This window comes from Pelodiscus sinensis, chromosome 1 (genome assembly GCF_049634645.1).
Source record: "Pelodiscus sinensis isolate JC-2024 chromosome 1, ASM4963464v1, whole genome shotgun sequence".
Lineage (NCBI taxonomy): Eukaryota > Metazoa > Chordata > Testudines > Trionychidae > Pelodiscus > Pelodiscus sinensis.
The window spans coordinates 190,830,248-190,852,038 of NC_134711.1; the positions used below are offsets into that span (position 1 = coordinate 190,830,248).

Here is a 21,791-nt window from a genome sequence, read left to right on the forward strand (position 1 = left end):
GCGGTTTTGCCAGATGTGGTGCTCCTGGGGAGCCAGCTTTCAAGCCAGCTCCCCCCAAGTACGGGCTCCTGCATGCTCCCTTCCCGCCTCCCCTGGCTGCTGCCTCTGTGGGAGGCAGAGGAAGGGGGTGAAAGCAGCACCACAGGAACCAGCACACATAGGGGCTGCGTCTAGACTGGCAAGTTTGCTGAAAAGCTTGCCAGCTGTCTACACTGGCCGCTTGAATTTCCACAAGAACACTGACTTTCTACTGTCTGAAATCAGTGCTTCTTGCGGAAAAACTATGCTGCTCCCGTTCGGGCAAAAGTCCTTTTGCGCAAAGCTTTTGCGCAAAAGGGCCAGTGTAGACAGCTCAGATTTGTTTTCCACAAAAAAGCCCTGATCGTGAAAATGGCGATCGGGGCTTTTTTGCACAAAAGAGCGTCTGGATTGGCACGGACGCTTTTCCGCAAAAAATGCTTTTGCGGAAAAGCATCCGTGCCAATCCAGACGCTCTTTTCGGCAAATGCTTTTAACGGAAAACTTTTCCATTAAAAGAATTTGCGGAAAATCATGCCAGTCTAGACGTAGCTGGGGAGTCAGTATCAGAGGCAGCAAGGAGTGTGTGTGTGCACGCATTTAGTTGTTTGAATTAACTCATAAGTCCAGGCTTATCAGCTAATTGTGTAAACCACTACATGCTAACATCCCTAAAGGTTAACCAGTAAGCATCACCCTTCATGGGTGATGCTTACCAGTTCTGATTAACCAGTGGGGACTGAAGTGCTCTCCACTCCCCAAGGGCAGGGCATTGCTGAAGCCGCGCAGGACCTGCCAGAGACAAGGCCACTCCTGTCCGCCCTGGCGAGTGGGGGGGGGGGGGGACTGGCGGGGATGGGGAGATGGGAAGCACCCATGCCTAATTGGGCTGCAGTGGCCCCTGGTTCTCTCTTTAATTGGTCAACCCATTAACCATGTTTAACCAGTTAATCAATTAATGTTAGATTCCTAGTTTCCAGTGAATGGTGCCTCTTTAATTCTGGCAGTATCCCTTTAAAAAGATACATTTAACATAACAAGGTACAAGAATAAACAGCATACTGGGTAGTAAAACAAAGGCACACACTAGTTAATAAGAATGTTTTCACGTCCAGTCGGGAATTCACCCTCAAAGCATTACTGGCTTTAAAAAGCATTGAAATGTCATCTGGGGCCATGCTGATGCTCCTGAACTCCCGGGGGCGGGGGAGGCCTTTATGCAGACATCTCATTGGAGGGGGTGGGATTTAAAGGCCGGACACAGGCAGCGGGAGCGTGTGGCCGTGTCTCGTCCCGAGCCAGCCGCTCTCCGGTTCCACGCTGAGAGAAGCCCCGGGGACGGCACAAGCCTGGCCCGGGACGGGCTCCCGGGACCATCCTCCCGGCCGCTTCCCCGGGCAGCGCCACAACCCCCGCACTGACCTGGGCTCCTGATAGCGGGCTGCTAGGAAGCGACTCCCGCCGCTGGCAGCCATCAGGCCTCCGCAGAGCGCCAGCCCCGGGCCGCGACTTCCAGCCCCCGCCGCCTCCATGCACACAGCCGCCCACGTGCGCGCCCCCAGCTGCGGCTTACCGAGCCGGCGCGGAGTGAAGACGTCACAGAGCAACACGAGCTGATTAATGACGTGATAGGAGCCCTCCCTCCCCCCGGGACTTTCTATAGGTCCTGAAACAAGTAATTCAAGCTTTGATCCTACAAAGAGGCCAGAGCTCTGCGCACAGGACCCTGCCGGCAAATCCACTGTCAAACTATGCTGAGAACTTTACGACAAAGAATGTATGGCCTTGATTGTGCCATTTCCCCATTTGTGAAATTGGGATAACGAGGTGTACTTGTACATGGGCTGCAATAATTCGTTAGTTGTTTTGAAACAGTAGTCCTACCTACTGTATGTTCTACAAAATCATTTCTGACATTTAAACAATAACACTGGATAGATACTTCAGGGGGTTCGTTACTATTCTGTACACATAGTCCTCCAAAGTAATTGATGGAACTTCAGGGGGTAGCCGAGTTAGTCTGTTACAGAAAAAAAACAGCAAGCAAATGGTCTGGTAGCACTTTATAGACTAACAAAACATGTAGATAATACTTATTTAACACTCTTATCAAAGTGCTTTTCTAATATAATAAACTATTCACTAGTGGTGGTATTTTTAAAATGTCGCTGCACCATTATGTGTAAGTTATTCCAAATTTCCAAGCCAAAATTAATTATACATAAACTATGGTGTGGCATGCTCCCTGCTACCATACTGGTTCCCTAGGAAATTAAGATCTAATCTTGCACAACACTGAATGCTGTTTGGTGTTTTGCAGGACTGCAGCCCTAGTTCTTTCCAGTGCAGTTTTCTAACAGCGTGTTGTTGAAAAAAATCTTCGGGACTGGCACTAGCCATGGGACAGGACAGCCCTGGGGCGGAAGCACAGGCCTGGGGAAGGATCATATGACCGCAGCATCAGAAGTGCCAGGCTGGAGTTGTTGCCCGTTTCACTGGCCGCGCCCTCGAGCAGGTCCCTCGCGCTCCGCACTGTGTGTGTGCGGGGGGGGGGGGGGGGCTGCGAGGGTTCCCCCGCCGCCAGCAGCTCTTGCGCGGGGCGGGGACGAGGGGGCCTGGCACGTCGGGCGGTGGGCGGGGCAACGGCAACGCAGCCACTAAGGGGCGAGGTCCGCGCACCGAAGCCCCACCCAGCCCGCGGAGACGCTCGAGCCAGGCCGCCCCAGGGCTCGGTACCTTTGCTGCGGGGGCCGCGTTTCCGCGGGGCACAGACATGGCGGCCGCCGCCTCGCTGCTGGGCTGCGGCCGGGCTGTGACTCGCAAGGTGAGTGGCGGGGACGATGCTCTCCCGGGGGTGGGGTAAGATGCGCGCGCACACCTGTCTCTCCCCCGCCCCGGGACCGGCTCGCGCTAGCGGGGCTTCCCGTTCTAATCAACCCCTAACGGGGTGGGGGGGGGGGTGTTGAGGCTCTTGCTTGGGGCGCACGCGCCGCCACTCAGCCACGCCCCACGCACGCACAGATTCTAGGGGCCACTGACTCCGCCCGGGAGTGGGGAGGACGAGGACAGCGGCAACCACGCATGCGCCAGGATTCTGTCGCCAGTCCCACGGAATCTGTGTAGCTGAGTGCGGGGGGGACTAGTGCGCATGCGTTGGCGCCTCACCTTCCCAGAGGCTGCCCGTACACAAGACGGCGCCGCCCTGTAGATGCTGCGCATGCGCTGTTGGTGTCTGAGGTTTGGGCGTGGTTCGTGCAGCTGAGCAGGGCTCAGGCCTGGGCTGACACCAGGAGCCAGGGAGGGCCTGTGGCTGCCCCCCTTGTACTGGGCAGGCAGGTGGTGCTGTGGCAGGAGAGACCTCTCTGCTCTGGAGCCCTGCCTGGGGCTAAGAGCATGGAGCTGCGCTGGCACTAAGTGCCACTGGCTGGGTTGCTGTGGCCCAGTGCCTGGCTGTGCTCAGGCCTCCCTCTGCAACCGGGAAATGTTTCCCTGCCAATCAATATCCATTGAAACTTCAGCTTTTCAGAACATTCCAGCCAGTCTGTCTGGCAGCCACCTCAATAGCCAGGGCTGCTGCTGTCCCTCCTAGTGGAGTCTGGGATCTATGCCTGGTCACACCGTTCCAGGAGAGAAAAGTGTGTCTAATGCAGCATAGCCTTCCTGGTGAAGACAAGGCCCAGGCAGGCAGGGTTTCATTTAATACAATCTGCTGGAATGGTACTTGAAAATTGTTTCAAACGTATATAAGTAGGTTTGGAAGGATTAGATTTTTACCAGTAAATATCAATTTCACTTCATACACAAACCAGTGAAAAATATTTCCATTGATAATAATCAATATTCAGCAAGAAAGTAATAAAAATGTGGCCTGAGAACTTATTACAGTAAAAAACTGCAGTAGTTTAGGTTTTTAAAGTAGGCGTGTTACAAATGGACTAGTGAATAGTAAAAAACAGGTATGATTTAAGATATCCCTTCTCGACCTTTTTTCTCTAAGATGAAGTAATTTTTAAGGTGATGAAGACAATTTGGCTATGTCTACACTCGTGGCTTCTTGCGCAAGTACAGTCATTCTTGTGCAAGAATCTGTAGAGTGTCCACACTGCCCGCTTGCTCTTGCGCAAGGAAATTTACAATATGGCATGGTAATAGAGGGCTCCTTGCGCAAGAGTTATGCTCTTTTATCAGGTGTAAGACCTCTTGCGCAAGAGGGCAGCGTGGACGCTCAGTAGGGATTTCTTGCACAAGAAAGCCATATGGCTAAAACAGTCATCAGAGCTTTCTTGCGCAAGAGAGCGTCCACACTCAGCGGTGGATATAGGGCAGGGCGAGCGGGGCAGCTGCCCCAGGCTCCGTGCTTCAAGAGGCCCCGCGCACGCTACGTCCGGTTAGCTGCTGCTGAGGCGCATGCACAAAATTGTGTCTCCCTGGGCCCCGCAAAATTATCATCTGCCCCTGTCCACACTGCCATGGGAGCTCTTGCGCAAAAGCACAGCATGCACATGGCAGTGTGGATGTTTTCTTGCGCAAGACTTCTTACACAAGAACCCTTGTGCAAGATGTTCTTGTGCAAGAAGCCGCCAGTGTAGACATAGCCCCAGTGTTTTAATTAAGGATGTAAAGGAGTCGATTAATTAACTCCTCGTATTCTTCCCCCCCCCTTGCTGCCAAAGGCAGCAAGGTTGGGGGGGGGGGGGGCAGCAGGAGCAGGTGTTGGGGGAAACTGGTTAAAAAGCCAGTTACCTCTAGTACCATCTCCACAGCACCACTTGCCCTGTCCCATCAGAGGCAGCAGTGCAGGGGAGCCAGGAGAGGCTACTCCAACAGCAGCCCCTGTCCATGATACAAATTGTATCAACTACACGATTACCTGCCTTTTAACATCCTTAGATTTAATGGTTAATAAACTTATTTTTTTCATTTCAACTAGGGATGTTAAAAAGTGTTTAAATAGTCAACAGGATAAACATATTGCATTTTAAAGTTAAACTGGTTAACTGCCTATCCTGCTTCAGCCGCTCTGACACAGCTGGGGGAGGAGTCCTGGAAGCTTGCCCAGCCAAATTGAACCACAAATGTTGGGGGTGGGGCCACATTTGTGGTTGGAGTCACCCCGGGCCTCCCCTACATAGCCAGGGCCAGGACACCATCCTGTTGCGGTTGGGGCCAGAATCCCTCTAGGCTGCTCCCCTGTAGTTGGGGCTGGGATGCTGCTGTCCTCCCATCCCCCTCCCATAGCCAAGGGCTCCTTCGGTCTGGGGGGGAGAAGCCCCCACCTGTGGGGTGCCCAGCTGCTCCAGCCCCCACTGGTTAGCCTTAACTAGTAAGGCACATCCATTTAGGGTGATGCCTGATGATTAACTGGTTAAACTTTCACATCCCTAATCTCCGCATCTGTTGTCTTTAAATATTGTTCATTCCAGTTTCCTGCAACGATGAAAATTTAAATCATTATAACCTCCCATAATTTTGCACTACTGTAAAAAATTAAATCAATAATAGAAATAAAAAATGCTTACCAATAAACATCAGTATTGTCTGTAAATTATGAAAATAGACTTCTGTCAATCCTACTTGGGAGCTCTAATGTGCTTCTTTGCAACCAGTCTTGCATATTTCTGCATAACAACACAAGAAACAGATCAAGAAACGAAAACAAATCTCATGCTTCAAAAAATAATCCGACTATAACTGGTACCAGAAGGAAAATCTTACACATTCATACTATACGTCATTTTACATTTGACTGTTTAAAGTGATTTTTGCCTTTCTCTAACAAGTAGTGGCTACTGTCTGACTCTGGTCTAGATAGGTACATGATCCATTCCCAGATCGCAACTTCGGTTGTATGTCCATCAGAGATAGTTGTGGGGGGGCGGGGGGGGGGGGGGGGAAGAACCACTGTGCAAATTTTGGCTTGGAAGGATTAGATTTTTCTCAGAAAATATCAATGTCAGTTTACTCGCACAAACCGAATTATTTCTATTGATGATCGAAATATGCAGATAGGCAAAGTAAGAAATTTATTTAAATGTATTCATTTAAGGATATACTTTGTATATTTTGGTGTGTGATGTTGACAATTTGTGTTTTGAAAGTTATAATGCTTTAATTTTTTGATTCTCAATGTCTGCTGTCCTTAAATAATTGTCAGACATCCCTCAGAATTTCCATTAGTTACTATGAACATTTAAATAGATACAAATAGAAAACAGTTTAAAAATAAACTATTATGTCAAAATTATTTTTAAATGGATTTGTCAAGTCTATATCTTTTTCTACCAGGGCAGGATTGTTCAATACTACATATTTTAAGAATGTAGTCTACTGTGTCATCAAATATATAAGCCTTACTTGTTGCTTGTTTTTTCTATGTTTTTCCTTTTAGTGCAAGATAATGTAAACCAGGACACAGTTTTGTAGAATATAAAACATGAAAAATATGATCCAAAATGCCATTTTGGGAGGGAAAAAAATCCTCTACAAGATAAGACTAAAATGCTTGATTGCATACTGAGCAGCATAATCCTGACCTTTCTGGAGAAACAGTTAAAATTAGTTGTAGGGCAGGGGAAAGCTTTGGGAACCTTTCCAGCACAGACTGCTTAATTTTGTCTAAAATAGGGGGGGAAAAACAGTATTACAGCAGCTGCTCCAAACAGCTTTGGCCTCAAGGCATTTTTATCACTGTATCATGAAACTTGGTTCAAAGACAGGATAAGCAGGGAAGGTGCAGGAGTTCAGGAATTAGTTCAGAGAGTTTGGGTTGTTACCTGGAGGAGGGAGTTGGCCTGCAGGAGGGGGATGAGGTGTCAGGTGCTGGTTCTGGCCAAGAGACACTTACATCAGGCTGCTCCTGGCTAGTAGCCCAGCCGGACCCTCGAGCAGGCTCTGGCCCCTCACATGTCACTCCAGCGGCTGAATCTGGACGCCAGTTCCGACTTACATACAGATTCAACTTAAGAACAAACCTACAGTCCCTATCTTGTACGTAACCCGGGGACTGCCTGTACTATTTTTTTCTAATATAGATGCTCCTTAGCAGTGTAAAAAGCAAAAAGTGTTGTTGGTTGTGTTTTGTTTTTTGTTTTTGCATGCTTTATGAAATTGCTTGCTTCTTGAACAGAAAAGGAGTACAATTTAGAGATGCATCCTTGGACTCTAAATTTGGAGGGTGCCAATTATGTTTGTTTTGGAAGAGCATTTTAGCTATATAGGTAACTGAGTCAGAGATTCTGGTAACAAAATAGTTGTCCCCTAGTTCTACAGTAGGGATTACAGTTTGCAGAGGGAAGCCAAGAACATACAGAATTTGTAATCTTTTAAGTGCTTCATAGCTGTGTGTTTTTTTGTTTTGTTTTTTTTTTAATCTTACTATTGTGTAAACTAAGGAATACTACCAGGCTTTTTAAAAATCTAATCCTCCCTCATCCCATGCCGTTTTTAAACATTTAAAAAGCAAGGAAATAAATAGTGACGGGTAGGTAAATAAATACTTAATTGCAGTTCATGGGATCTTAAATATGAAGGTGTAAAATGACATTGGTGTCGCTCAGAACAGTCCTAACGGCCAGTATCCATTTTTGATATACATGTTTCATAATCACAACTTTTGAGAATTTTTTGCAATAGTTGTCTAGAAATGAAAATGTGATACATTTTATAGACACACTCTGAAAACTAGTAGTCTGGGTTGATGGTTGGGATGTGTGTCTAAAGTTGATTGGATGTAGGTAGATATGTGATCTTTTTGAGTGATAGGTTTGGGTCTCCTATTCAAAATGGGAAAGGAGTAATGGGATTTCTAAACATAAGAAGTATGACTAAACTGGATAGGAGGAGAGTATTCCTCATTTCCCCTGCCCTCAATTCCATCTAATATTCCATAAAGTGTTTCTAGAAAGTATATTGAGAATAGACAATAAAATGTGGTTGGCATGGAAAAAGGCCTATATATGGGGGAGTAAAAAGTACAATTTTTGGTGTATTTGGCTATAATGTGGGGGGGGGGGGGTGCGGAGTGAAAGGAATTCCAGACTCTAGGAAGCAGTAGCCTGCCCTGCATAATGGGGAAGTGGGAGAAACCTCTATTTTTAGATTGCCTAACGCGTCCCATTATTGAGAATGTAATAGATACTTCTTGGCAGTTTACCAGCAGCCCTGACTGTTGTTAAGACCCTGGCCTGAGTTCCAAACAAGCAGCAAATAGTCTGCTGCCAGAGCCTCTGTTATGAGAGCAGGGGAAAGAGATGGGTTTGTCTGTCCCTTCTGCCTGACCCTCAGTTCCAGAGCTTCTGCCACACTCATGTTTCTTAGTGCACCATGCAGAATAGGAATTTACTTCACTGCCCTGACAGTAATGAGAGAGTGCAGCTGAGTTTCCTTCATAGCTCCTTTCCAGACTCAGTGCCTCCTCCCACACACCTTACTAGGAGCATCATGTGTTGCAGGAGCCCATCCACCTCCCACACGAGAGAGAGCCAGATTTGGCCCTATCCAAACCATAACCTGGATGTGGTGCTTCTGTGAAGAAAAGCCCTATATAGGTAGACAGTGTTTCTCTCTCATCAGCAGATGCTGGACCAATAAAAGATATTAGCTCACTTGCCTTGCCACTCTCAAATCCTGGGACTGGCATGGCTTCAACAACATTGCATGGAAATTTGTGGTTGTTGATACAACCTTAATTTGGCTTCCTTATGCCTTAGGGTCTTGCAGGTACATGTTTGCCTATTGTCTTTTCCATGGGGTCTTGCCTCTTCAGTGCACAAGATGGGATGTGCAAGGAGGGTAGATAATGGTAAATCTGGCTTTGCAACCTAACTAATATTCCTCACCCACTCACATTACATACAAAAAAAGTTGTCATGAGGGTTTTTTAAGAATCATGTAGTAAACAATTATATGTACATGCTTGTTTAGTTTAGCTGTGGTATTCTGTGGTAATAAATGATAGCAATCATACAGGTTGAACTTCCCAAATCCCGGATTCTCTAGTTTGGCAACATGTGTAGTCCAGCAGGACCACAGATGTTGCTGGACCAAAACACCAGAGGCTGGGGGTGGAAAGCCAGTCAGAAGAACGTGGGGGCTGGGGAGTCCTGACTAAGTCTACAGTGACTTGACTAAGGGTACGTCTAGACTACATGCCTCTGTCGCCAGAGGCATGTAGATTGGGCTACCCGACATAGTAAAATGAAGCAATCGCCGCTTCATTTAAATTTACATGGCTGCCGTGCTGAGCCAACAAACAGCTGATCAGCTGGGATGAGGTTTACCTGGGTGGTCGACAAATACCTTTGATGTCGGCAGGGGAGTGTCCAGACTATCGCGCTGAGCGACAAACAGCTGATCAGCTGTTTGTCGGCTCAGCGTGGCAGCCATGTAAATTTAAATGAAGCGGCGATTATTTAAATCACCGCTTCATTTTACTATGTCGGGTAGCCTAATCTACATGCCTCTGGCGACAGAGACATGTAGTCTAGACGTACCCTAAGGAACCCTGGTGGCAGTGGGGTCAAGCAGCAGCCTGGGTGGCCTTGGAACCCCAGGGGTGAGGACTCTCTCTTGCGTGCGCACACAGTGGAGTTAGGTGGCAGCCGGGAGCCTCATCTGGGGAACCCCAGGGACAGCAGGGTGCTGAGCATTGGCAGGACAGGGAGCCCCAGAGAGAGGCATTGGCAGAGGCAGCCAGCAGGGAAGCACTGACCTCCCCTGGTCCAGCAGACTCCCTTGTATGGGACTGCTCAGGTCCCAAGGGTGCCGGACTAGAGAGGTCCAAACTGTACTTTATCTGTATAATTAAGGAACACAAATTTCTGATTATAATCTCTGCTGTTTCAGAGAAAATAAATTTGTAAGAGGAGTCCTAATGAGAGAACCATTCCACCATCACCTTTGTTCTGCATCCAGGGAATTCACATCAGTCCTCCCTCTTTACATAGATCAGTAATTAACAGTACATAAGAACATTACAGATGAAAGATCAAATATTTATCTAATTAAAAAATATTTGTTTGATTTTTATTTTGCAGACTTTACAGCTAGAAGCATGGGGACTCCGAAGCCTCTTTCCATCTGTTTCTCTTTGTACCAAATCAGAGGGCTCTAAAACAGGTGAAGAAAAGAATAAGATACTTATTTTTCTTAAATTGGTGATTGTGTGTATTTGTCAGGTATCTGGGTACATTAAAATAGGTTTACAGCTTAAGGATGTTAAGTAATGGTTAATTGACTAGTTGATGGATTTGACTAGTCAATTTGACTAGCCCTGGTGGGGCTCTTGTACATTTCAAAAGAGAAATGCAGAACTCTGTGTGCAGCGGGAAGTCCCACTGACTCTGGGCTGCACGCGGCGTGCCAGCTTTGAAATGCACAAGAGTCCCCAGCGGGGGCTCTTGTGCATTTCAAATTGGCAGCGCAGCATGGAGTCCGGGGTCAGTGGGGGACTCAAAGTCCCTCCCTGGCCCTGGGCTCCATGCTGCGCTGCTGATTTGAAATGCCACGCAGAGCCGGGGTCATATGGGGACTCCCCAGTTGATCCTGGACTCCACGGAGGCATTTCAGTGGAACCTGGAATCATCTGGGGACTCCCTAGCAGACCGTGGATTCTGTACGGCATTTCCCCAGAACCTGGGGTCAAGTTCTTTCTGATAGAGGCAGCAAGGGAGGTGGGGGGATAGACAAGTTGACTAGTTTTTAACATCCTACTACAGCTAATAGAAACTTCATTTTTCATTTGGTAAAAAATGAATTGCTTTTTAGTCTGTAGAATGTCCAGACAAATTTTAACTTACTTTAAATTTTTAATTTATTCTTTTGTGTCATGTAATGATTTATACATCTTTAGGGGGAGGAGCAATTTTATTGATTTTGATTTTCATCTTAAATATAATACACAGACTCAACACCTTTGACATGCATAAAGATGGATATAAATGATAAAACTAGAATCTGGACTTCAAACATTCTTCTCTCAGTCTGCAATATTGGCCTTAGATGGGTTGGGGTTATAAAGAAAGATACTATATGCAAGAAAATATAGATATTGCACTACTACTTAGGGTCCCTAGTTATGGATCAGCCCTGTTTTGCTGGATTCTGTACAGTGGGGTGGGGAACCTTTCATTTTTTGGGTTGGACTGCTGACCCACATTAGTAAGGGGCCACACTCAAGTGAGAAGGAAAAAACCCCACAAACCCTCACTGATGTGACCCCTGAGTGAGAAGGAGAAAGACACTCCCCACATTCCCCTTGCACGTCAGAGCCTAGGAGGATAGTAAAGTGTGTATGCTCTAGCTCTGCAGAATGGTGGTCGGGGGCAGGAGAGGCTGGAGTGCCAGCATGGACTTTTCAACACCGCAGGTGAAGCCCTGAGCCTTGGGGGGCTAGATCTCCGCAGAAGTCCTACCCCTGCTGTGTAGAAAAGGAACCAAAAAACAGCCCTCCCCCCTGAAAAGCTTACAAATTAAGTAGAATAGAGCTAGATGGGAATTTTGAAACACTCAGGGTACATCTACATTGCACACTTATTTCTGAATAAGCTGTTCCAGAAGAAATACTCCAAAATAGCTTATTTTTAAATAGCATGTCTGACATTACAGGGAAGCCCTAATGTGGACGAGCTACCTTGATTTAGAACCCCAGGAGGCACGTGGGGAGTAATTACTTTGAATGGGCCTGGGGAGGAGCTATTTCAAAATAGCAGCAGTGAAGCATCCACACGACAGCTATTTTGAAATAGATATTTCGGAACAGGCGTTATTCCTCATGGGATAAGGTTTACAGAAGTCGGAATAAGCATCCGTTATTTTGAATTTGTTTCAAAATAACAGAATTGCTATGTAGATGCTTGCATTGTTATTTCAGGATAATGGCCATTATTCTGAAATAATGCTGCTGTGGTAAAGCTCAGAGGTCACAGGCAGAGATGATCTGAAAACCCAAGTCACAGTTTGGATGTAGGTTTAAAAGAGAACATTCATGGAGGTTAAGTTTATAAATGGCTATTAGCCAGTATGGGGAAGGAATGGTGTCCCCAGCCTCTGTTTGTCAGAGGGTGGAGATGGATGGCAGGAGAGAGATCACTTGATCATTATCTGTTCGATTCACTCCCACTGGGGCACCTGGCATTGGCCACTGTCGGCAGACAGGGTACTGGGCTGGATGGACCTTTCGTCTGACCCAGTATGGCCGTTCTTATGTTGTTAAGTTTCAAAAGAAGAGAACAGGGTATATTGCTTTAAATCATGATTCAAATAGTGGCCAGAAAACATTGATTTAAATCATAGATATTAATCTTGTTATAATTTTGCTTTTATACTTTTTTAGTTATTTTCTTTGAGAAAGAGATTCTTATTTGTTAACTATTAAAACTGTGAATTTATTTTGTAAATGTAGCCATTATACTCTTTGCAAACCGTGAGGATACACTTTCTGTACATGTTTATTTAAGCAATTATGTAGCTTAATTTATTTTTATTTTGATTTTTAAGCACAACAAGGTAAAAGATTAATAAAAGGCTAGTGATGCATTTCTTTGACTTTTTTTTTTACTAGAAGTTGGATGGAAATTAAAATTCACAGAATTTTTTCTAGTTTTTATTCAGTAAAACTACACGTGTGTGTGTGTGTGTGTGTGTGTGTGTGTGTGTGTGTGTGTGTGTGTGTGTGTATAAGAAAAAAAGTTTATCAAAACATGTTTTGCAAATAAAATTAACTTCCATATTAAACAACCCAAGCATTATCTGTAGTTTCTATATTCAGATGATTGTTTCTAGGTTCAGTCCTTCAAGATTTTAGAGCTAGTAATTGATCTAGTTGAATAAACTGAAATATTTATGTTCTCTGTGCACTTGCAGAAGAGGCTACTGCTCTCAGAAGCTAGTTTAGCACTTCAAACTCTATTGCTTAGCCCAGGCCTGCACAACTCGGAAAGCGTCGAGGACCATATTACTCCAAAGAGAACCACTTCAGGCCGCAAGTAGGGATGCTCTCCCAAAAAATACCGAACGTGCGGGCTAAAACTATTTGTCGGGGGGGGGGGAGAGGAATTTGTCTCTCCTGCACCCTGTCCCTTGGTGCCTTCCCCTTTCTCCTGACCTGCCCTCCTTCCCTCAGCACAAGCCCCTTCCCCTCCCCTACCTGGCTTCTGCCTTCCAGTTTGCGGGGCTGCCAGAGCCTTTTTGAATCCAGCGGTCACCGGCCGTGACGTCACGCCAGCGTCCTGGCGTATGCCGGCGTCTCGTCCTCTGGCTCGCGCCCCACCCTCCTCGTGCTAGAGCTGCATGCAGGCAGCCCAGAAGCGAGAATTGCTGCACTTCCCCCTCCCTGGCGAAGCTCTGCTCCTCCGCCCGGCTGGCAGATCGGATGGGGCCATGCCACCCATAGTCGGCATGACCTGCACAGTGAGCCCCTGCAGGCCGCATGCGGCCCTTCAGCTGTATGTTGTGCAGGCCTGGCTTAGCCAGTAACTTCCACTGGTTCAGTGGTTTGACTTCCTTTAAAGCTTGGCAGAAAATGTACTGCTTAATAGTGTTTACATGATTTTATATCTATAGAAAGTTACGGTTTTCATATAGGTTGTCATGATTTCAAATTTACTTTTTAATAGTTTTTTTAAATAAGCCTATATTTAATTTAAAGAAAAATAGCTTTTTTAATTATTTTTTTTATCCATCCTGGGATTTAAAAAATGTCAGATTTAAAAACAACCTGCTCGAAAAGATTTCTCTAAAACAAACTTGCTCAATCCCTAGCCTTGATCTCTGAATAAACTTGGGAAATAAAATCTTGGCTATTTTACCCAGGGGCCTTTGCTGCCCTCCAGTCATTATTGATAATTCTCAGAAAAGTATAAACTTAAAATATTTTAAATCAATAGCTGCTGCCAGTTACTATTTTATATAGTACTTTGTTTTGAAGCATAGTTTTGGTTAAAATATACATCAAATAATAATAATCTATTTTACTTTAGGGCTGTCATCACTATAGTATCTTAGCATCAGTTTCTGGAATCTCTAACTCTTGTAATTTTCTGGAAAGTGTAGGGAAAAAAACCCAATTAGGACATCTCTTTTTTTGAGTACATGATTACTCCATCCAGTGAGTACATGATTACTCCATCCAGTGTATTTTATCGATAGTAAAAATACATAAAACACAGCCTGATTTTTCAGATTCCAGATTGAGGAGGCTGTGAAAATCTTCTTTGTCTTGATAAAATGAACACTTTTTTTGTGGAATTCATGGACAGGGAACAGAGATGGCATTTCCATATTCAACTTTTCTGACAATGAAGACCTTTTAAACTGGTCTTACTGGCTGCTGTTTTCTCTTATTTAGACTCTTTAATGATCCCATTCTTGTTATGTTTATCTTCCAAGTCACTCATGAGGATAGTATGTGCATGCCTGCCACTGAAAGGGTCTTAGTATTGTTCCAGCAGAGTCAGTTCAGTTCAGTATTAGTTGAGTTCATCCTGTGTTACAAAGCTTGAAGCACCTCAATACCACTTGTCAAAAAGTTTAATATAGCCTGTGACTTTGAGAAAATGCTCTTCTTCTCTGTGCCTAACTAAACTTCAATACATTAATAATCTGCAAGGCTAATGATATAAGCTGACAAATGTTTGCGGATGATACCAAACTGTTTAGAATAGTCAAGACAGAAGCAGACTGTGAGGGACTCCAAAAAGATCTCACCAAACTGAGTGATTGGGCAACAAAATGGCAAATGAAATTTAATGTGGATAAGTGTAAAGTAATGCACATCGGGAAAAATAACCAACTTATACGTACAGTATGATGGGGGCTAATTTGGCTACGACAAATCAGGAAAGAGATCTTGGAGTTATCGTGGACAGTTCTCTGAAAACTTCCACACAGTGTGCAGCGGCGGTCAAAAAGGCAAATAGGATGCTAGGAATTATTAGGAAAGGGATAGAAAATAAGACCCAGAATATCTTACTGCCCCTGTATAAAACTATGGTACGCCCACATCTTGAATACTGTGTACAGATGTGGTCTCCTCACCTCAAAAAAGATATTTTGGCCTTAGAAAGGGTTCAGAAAAGGGCAATTAAAGTGATTAGGGGTTTGGAACGGGTCCCATATGAGGAGAGGTTAAAGTGACTGGGACTTTTCAGTTTAGAAAAGAGGAGACTGAGGGGGGATATGATAGAGGTCTATAAAATCATGAGTGGTGTGGAGAGGGCCAATAAAGAAAAGTTATTTATTAGTTCCCTAAATAGAAGAACTAGAGGACACCAAATGAAATTAATGGGTAGCAGGTTTAAAACTAATAAAAGAAAGTTCTTCACACAGCATGTAGTCAACCTGTGGAACTCCTTGCCAGAGGAGGCTGTGAAGGCTAGGACTATAATAGAGTTTAAAGAGAAGCTAGATAATTTCATGGAGGTTAGGTCCATAAAAGGCTATTAGCCGGGGATAAAATGGTGTCCTTGGCCTCTGTTTGTCAGAGGCTGGAGAGGGATGGCAGGAGACAAATCACTTGATCGTTGTCTTCGGTCCACCCTCTCTGGGGCACCTGGTGCTGGCCACTGTCGGTAGACAGGATACTGGGCTAGATGGACCTTTGGTCTGACCCAGTACGGCTGTTCTTATGTTCTTATGTAATATTTCACTAGTTACAGAATTTTAAATCAATCTTTTTTGTCAGTCTTTAATGATGCCCAGTATTAGTGCTTCGAGTGATTTCTGTATTGCTGCTGCATTTTTTTGTTTGTTTTCTAAAGACTTACCAGCATGAACACAACTCTAGCTTTGCTCTCTTGCTATCCTCCCCTCTGACGCTTGTGTTGACCTTGTCACTTCCACTGTATTCAGTACAAGATCTTTTTAGATTTGAATAAACTTTCTCAAATATCCGTGACAATACCTATTGACCATGGTGTCTGAGTTGATGACCCATTATTTGATTGTGCTGTGGCTTAGATAAATTTTGTAACTCTGAAATTATTTTAAGTAAATAATACCTATATAATAAATCAGTATTTATCTTAAACTGCTGTATTTGAAATATAAATAAAAGAACCATTTTTCTCTTTCTGAAATATTTTTCATGTAATGCATCTGTGACTTCACTGATGTCTTAACTTGCATGTTGCTAAAGGCTTAACACTTGTTTCTCATACAGCCTAATTAACTTCCATCACTGTAAAACTGGTGGGAAAAGTATGTGAGGAAAGAATCAATACCTTGTGAACTATGTGGTATATTATATCCAAGTTATGCAGCATGGGCTTCCAAGTGACGTGGCAGAGCTACACTAAACTACACACCAGAGTGGGAATTATGTAGCTGTTTATGGAAGTAGCAGCATAGGGTAGTGTGCTGAATAGCAGCTGCCACCTCTTCCTGAACCTCTCAAAAGAATACAGTCTCTCTCCCTGGCTTTCCACTGCTCCAGCAGACCATGCAATCTGCCTTGAGTACCTAAGGTCCGCAGGTGGGTAAGAGTTTAGAGATTGCTGCTTTCTTTCCAGAACCATGATCTGGACACTAAAGGTTAGTGGGGGTGCCCACATCTATTTAGAGAGAGTGTGCAGACTGGCAGTTTCTCTTGGCTTGCTGCTGTTCTCAGTGTGGAATAATCAGAGAGCTGATGGCAATATCAGGAAATCCACTGAAATATCCATGTGAAGAAATCCCAGAACAGAGTAACAGACAGAGAAGAAAAAGGCAAAATAGCAAGTGGAGAAGCTCCAGCACAGGAAGGGGCAGCATTTTGCAGCTATATATCACATAAAACTTGTTTGCGTGATAACAATTCAGCAGATACATTGAGGACATTTTTACAGCCAGTAACTTTCTCTTTTTCCAAGACGTCATATACATTATAGAGTCCTGTAGCCATTTAAGCATTATTTATGAGTTATCCCTCTTGCTTATTAAGATGGCAAATCTGTTGTGCTAGTTATCAGAAAGATCACTCAGTAGTTAATGTTCTTTATTGTCTTGTACTTAGGTTTATGTACAATAATAGCAGATGTAACCTGCATTGCTCTGGTCTTTAACTGAAGGGGTCTTTTTTGTTTTGTTTTTAAAATAAAATAAATATACATGCTATATTTCAATTGTGTTATTCAAAATTGAAGGAAAATGAAAGCTGGAGTGAGTTTAGGACTGTAGGCTCTCCATAGGGGTGGCAGGCTCCCAGTTTGGGTCAGGGGAGCTACTTACATGGTCTGGAGCTATGCAAGATGGTGGAGACCTAGCCCTGCTGGCTATTCTCTTGGTGCCACACCTGCCCCCAGAGGCCATTCTCACTATTGCATCCCTCCTCTCTGATCCCTCCCTTTCCATGTTATGGAAAACAGTTCCATTCCCAGCACTTTCTGTTTTCCGGCACAACCAACCCTTGGCCCTGGTGTAAATTGGGAAGAGGAAGCTGCATACCAAATTTGGGGCACAGAGGAAATTACATAGTAGCGCTCTCATAAGAATTCAGACACAGTAAGGAACAAGAGCCAGATCTCATAAGTTCCTGTCTTAGCAATGAAAATGTCTTATGCTAAATACAGCTCTTATTTTTATTGCTTCCACCTAGCGGTGGGAAGTAAGGGGTGCCAAGTTTTGGCATCCAAGCTCCATGCCCCTGCTGCCAAGGGTCCTGACTGCTGGTCCCCGCCCCTGTGACCTGGGGGCTCTGCTACCAATCCCTTGCTCAGCCCTATCGCCAGCCCCCTGTGCCCTGTTAGGCTGTCAGCCTCCCACTTCCAGTTCAGCCCTGGGGTCCCAACTGCCTACTGATCCCATGCTTGGGGGCTCCACCTCTGGCCCCCACATACAGGGTCCCTGCTGCTGTCCCTAGCAGGTGGGTGGCAACTAGCACAGACAGGGGTAAGGGGTGTGTGTGCGCAACTCAGTATCCTCTCCAAAAACTGTTCTAGCACCACTACACTTCCAAATATATGCACAATATAGAGAATGTAGCTGTCCAAGGTTTGTGCAATTAGCAAAATAGCATTTTCAAATTTGACTTACACCAGAGCAGTTCAGAAACTTAAAGTTGGGTTTTAGGAACTCCAAATTAACAGGAGTGTCAGAATTAACAGAATGATAATATTCCTCTTTATGCCATTTCCTAGATGTGGTGGCACCTCAGGAGAGCACCAAGCTGCTGGCCACCAAAACAGCAGCTGAATTTCCTAAAAAGTTGTTTACTAATTCTCACTCAGCACCTGCAAATAAAGATGAGACCAAGACCATAGCTAGTACTAGCCCCAATGAAGCTTTAAATGTAAGAGATGAAGATCTGAGGAAATTCTTGTCAAGAAAAACATTGGTATCATTTCCAGAGCGAGTAACACTTCATTCACTTGAGGGAAAAGCTTCTGTCACAAGAGGAGAAGGCTTGAGCAAGAAGTTGGCTGAGGAAGACTCTTCATCCAGCTCTGAATCAGATTCTAGCTCTGATTCTGAAGAAGATGACAGTGCCTCAGAAGTTGCCTCTAAAACCAGAGTAGAGTTTCCAAGGCGAGATCCCTTCTTTTTTGAGAACAGAATGGTGAAGATGACATTGGCAGAAGAGAGCTTGTCCCAGAAAAGAGATGGAGAATATATACCTAAGAAGAAGCCTTACAAACCAAAAATTGAGGTGCCTCACATCAAGAACATGGAGGTTGATAAAACAGCAACAGCCAACAATAAAATAATAAGAAAACCTTCCATAAAACAAAGCCCAAACAGGATAGATTTTCAGAAGTCAGTCTCAAAAACACAGGCTGAAGAAAGCCAACAGCCAACAACTATCAAACTTAAGAAATCTAGGCACTTGGTAGAAACTCCCATTGGAGCCCCGGCAGCAGCACAGCTAAAAGTTCCACCAGGGTTCCAGCAAGAAGTGGAACAAAAACGAACTGTATTGAGATCAGTGGAAGCCAAGAAAAGGGAGATGCAGGAGACTGGGACAAAAGAAGAAGCTTCTCCTAAACCAGAAGAGTTTTTGAAGGACAAAGCATTCATGGTAAACACTGCCATAGTGGAAGAGATCAGTCAAGATGCAGGTGCTCAGACTGAAGAGCAAGGCACGATACATGGTACAGCTTTAAATTGTTTGAACTGTATTGGTTCTTCTGGGGCTGGGTCTTGAAATAACATGTTTATTTATATCTACACTCAACTTTTTGATCTGGATTCTCCATATTTTGTTCTAAAGCTGGCTGATACAGCACTCTGGAGGAAATAGTCACACTGTGGTGGTAAATTCTTGCTGCCATGTGTATTCTTTTTAATATGCAGTTTCTAGATATGATGGTGGAAGAAAACATATTTTATTGTACTTTTTTTTGTTTTTTTAAATCGCCATTATCTAAGTTTGTTCCAGTTTCCAAGGGGTTCAACATCTATTGAAACATATGGTATCACTGCACCAATATTGAAGGATTAAGGAGAAAACACAATATTCTCTTGCTTGCTTGTTTGTTTTTCTGGGAGACTGTTGCATTACCCCAAAAATATAATTGCAGGAGATAAAGGTTTTGATTTTATATAATATTAGAGGATTTACTTGGGTCCTTAACTCGATTAATTTTTGTTTTTCTTCACCTAAATCATTGCTTTGGGTTAGGGCTGAGGGGATCAGTATGCAGGCTGCCATGGGGAAAGCAGGCTACCCCAGCCCTCTCTCATTGCAGCAGCTTGTGACCTTTGGGGGAAGGATAGCTCAATGGCTTGAGCATTGGCCTGCTAAACCCATGGTTGTGAGTTTAATCATTGAGGGGGCCATTTAGGGATATAGGGGCAAATCTGTCAGGGATGGCACTTGGTCCTGCCATGAGGGGGGTGGACTGGACTCGATGACCTCTCAAGGTCCTTTTCAGTTCTATGAGATAGGTATATCTCCATGTATTTTTTAATTATATATGGTGAAAAGTGCCTCTCCATGACTGCTACAGCTCCAGTGGGCACAGAGGGAGAGGGGGTGCATGTCTCCCGGCTGGGACAGGTCTCTCTCTCTCTCTCTCTCTCTCTCTCTCAAATATATGTGATTATTATACAGCATAACTGTCCCTACTACCAGACCCCCTCCCTTTCCATTTATGAAAAACAATCACATTCCAGGCATATCCCATTGCCCTGGCACAACCAAACCCTGACCTTGCTTTAAGTTATAAGAGGAAACTGCATATCAAATCTGGTTGTCCTAGCTCTTACCGTTCAGGAGGAGTTCTCTAACAGACAGATGCCAGACAAATACTCTCCCAAATATATAGTAGATATAAAATTAATACAAAACACTGCATAGAAACAGCACAAACTTTTATTGCTAGATGGTACTTTTCTGTCAACATTGTTTATGTAAAAGTACAGGCTAATATGGGATGTACTGTTTTGCTTTTCTTCTTGCTCTGAAAAACTGTTCTCACAATTTCCTCCTGTGGTGAGGTGAACGGTAATGTTATTCTAAAAGATCTTATTTAAACTAGTGTAATCTTTTTTAAAATACATAAAGTAAAGTCAGCTTTAGTATATGTGATATCAGAAATTTACATTTTATGAATCATTCAGAAATCTCTCTTTAGAAAAGAAAGCCAATGTGAGGTTTTGAAAAGAATAAAGAAAAAATAAAAAAAGAGTACAGAACTAATTTCACAGTGCAGAGGGAGAGGGGAAAGTCGAATTGGAATTAATATATAAAATCCTTGCTATATTTTATGATACAGCCACAATTGACATAATTTGTGGAAATCCTTTTTTGTAACTCAGTTTTTATTGGAAAAGATCATCCGCTTAGGTTGTTTTAATGTCTTTATTTTGTGGTATGACATGATATAGATAGTATTTAGTGCTTTTTTTTTTCACAGTAGACACAGATGCATTTCCATCAATAGTAACTTATTTGTGTGTTGAAATAAAAATGCTGTTGCTAATGTTTTCCACTTTAAGGGAGTCATATATGTATTTGGAATCCTGTGGTAGCTGATTTATATAATCTGTTCTCTCTTTTTTTTTTTTTTCCAATTAAGGAAGCGTTATGTGCTTCCTCGGTGTCCTCTTATAAGATACCACCAAAAATTTAGCAGCTTTAACCTTACACTGTAGCTGTTTACTTTTTTCCCTGTTAAATGAATGAGGAGTCTCCAACTATATGGAACTGCTATAATCAGAAAGACTGTTGCTGATGTTCTGGCATCACTAGGTTCACTAGTCTTATTTTCATTCCACAGAGACCAAAACAGCTGCTGTGTCTGCACAGGAAGAATTTGATAATTCTACCTACAAGAATCTCCAGCATCATGAGTATAATATGTATACCTTTGTGGATTTTGATGTGGAGCTCTCAAAATTCAGACAGCCTCAGCCATCATCAGGAAGGCTATCCCCAAGGCACTAAAAGAACCAAGATGAAAACAAATATTGAAGCCCATACTAATGAATTGCTCTGACATTGCTGCATTATCTATATTGTAAGATAAATAAATAAATGTGCAGTAACTTAGACTGATGGATATGAAGAGGTGGTCTTCTCTGAGTTACTTATTGTTAGTCCATAAGCAAGTTACAAATTAGTAACCCTGATATTATAATTAGCTTTTTTAGATCCTATTGTAGGGGTGGGCTTACCGGCCCGTGAGCCAGATCTGAGCTGCCATGACTATATTTACAAGTGCCTCTGCAAGTATGGGCAATTGCAGCTCCTACTGGCCACAGATCGCCACTCCTGGCCAATGGGAGCTGTGGAAGCAGTGTCCCTGTCAGCGCCTCTTCCTGTAGGTCCCATTGGCCAGGAACAGCAATCTGCATCTAAC

The 21,791-nt window shown here is 44.0% G+C and overlaps 2 protein-coding genes across 2 annotated transcripts in view; one reads left to right on the forward strand and one right to left on the reverse strand.

The window, feature by feature from the left end:
* WDR4 (WDR4 tRNA N7-guanosine methyltransferase non-catalytic subunit) overlaps positions 1-1,627 on the reverse strand; it is a 39,137-nt gene extending 37,510 nt beyond the window's left edge. The window contains exon 1 of the mRNA XM_006137870.4: positions 1,441-1,627. Within this exon, the coding sequence (XP_006137932.2) occupies positions 1,441-1,550 (110 nt within the window). The 5' untranslated portion in view covers positions 1,551-1,627. The remainder of the gene's footprint in view (positions 1-1,440) is intronic.
* Positions 1,628-2,656: 1,029 nt separating this feature from the next.
* Positions 2,657-21,497, forward strand: NDUFV3 (NADH:ubiquinone oxidoreductase subunit V3). Its single transcript, XM_075912280.1, has 4 exons — positions 2,657-2,842; positions 10,053-10,134; positions 18,129-19,079; positions 21,210-21,497. Exons 1-4 carry the CDS (start codon positions 2,792-2,794, stop codon positions 21,374-21,376), a joined length of 1,251 nt encoding a protein of 416 aa, XP_075768395.1. The 5' UTR covers positions 2,657-2,791; the 3' UTR covers positions 21,377-21,497.
* The last annotated feature ends 294 nt before the right edge of the window (positions 21,498-21,791 follow it).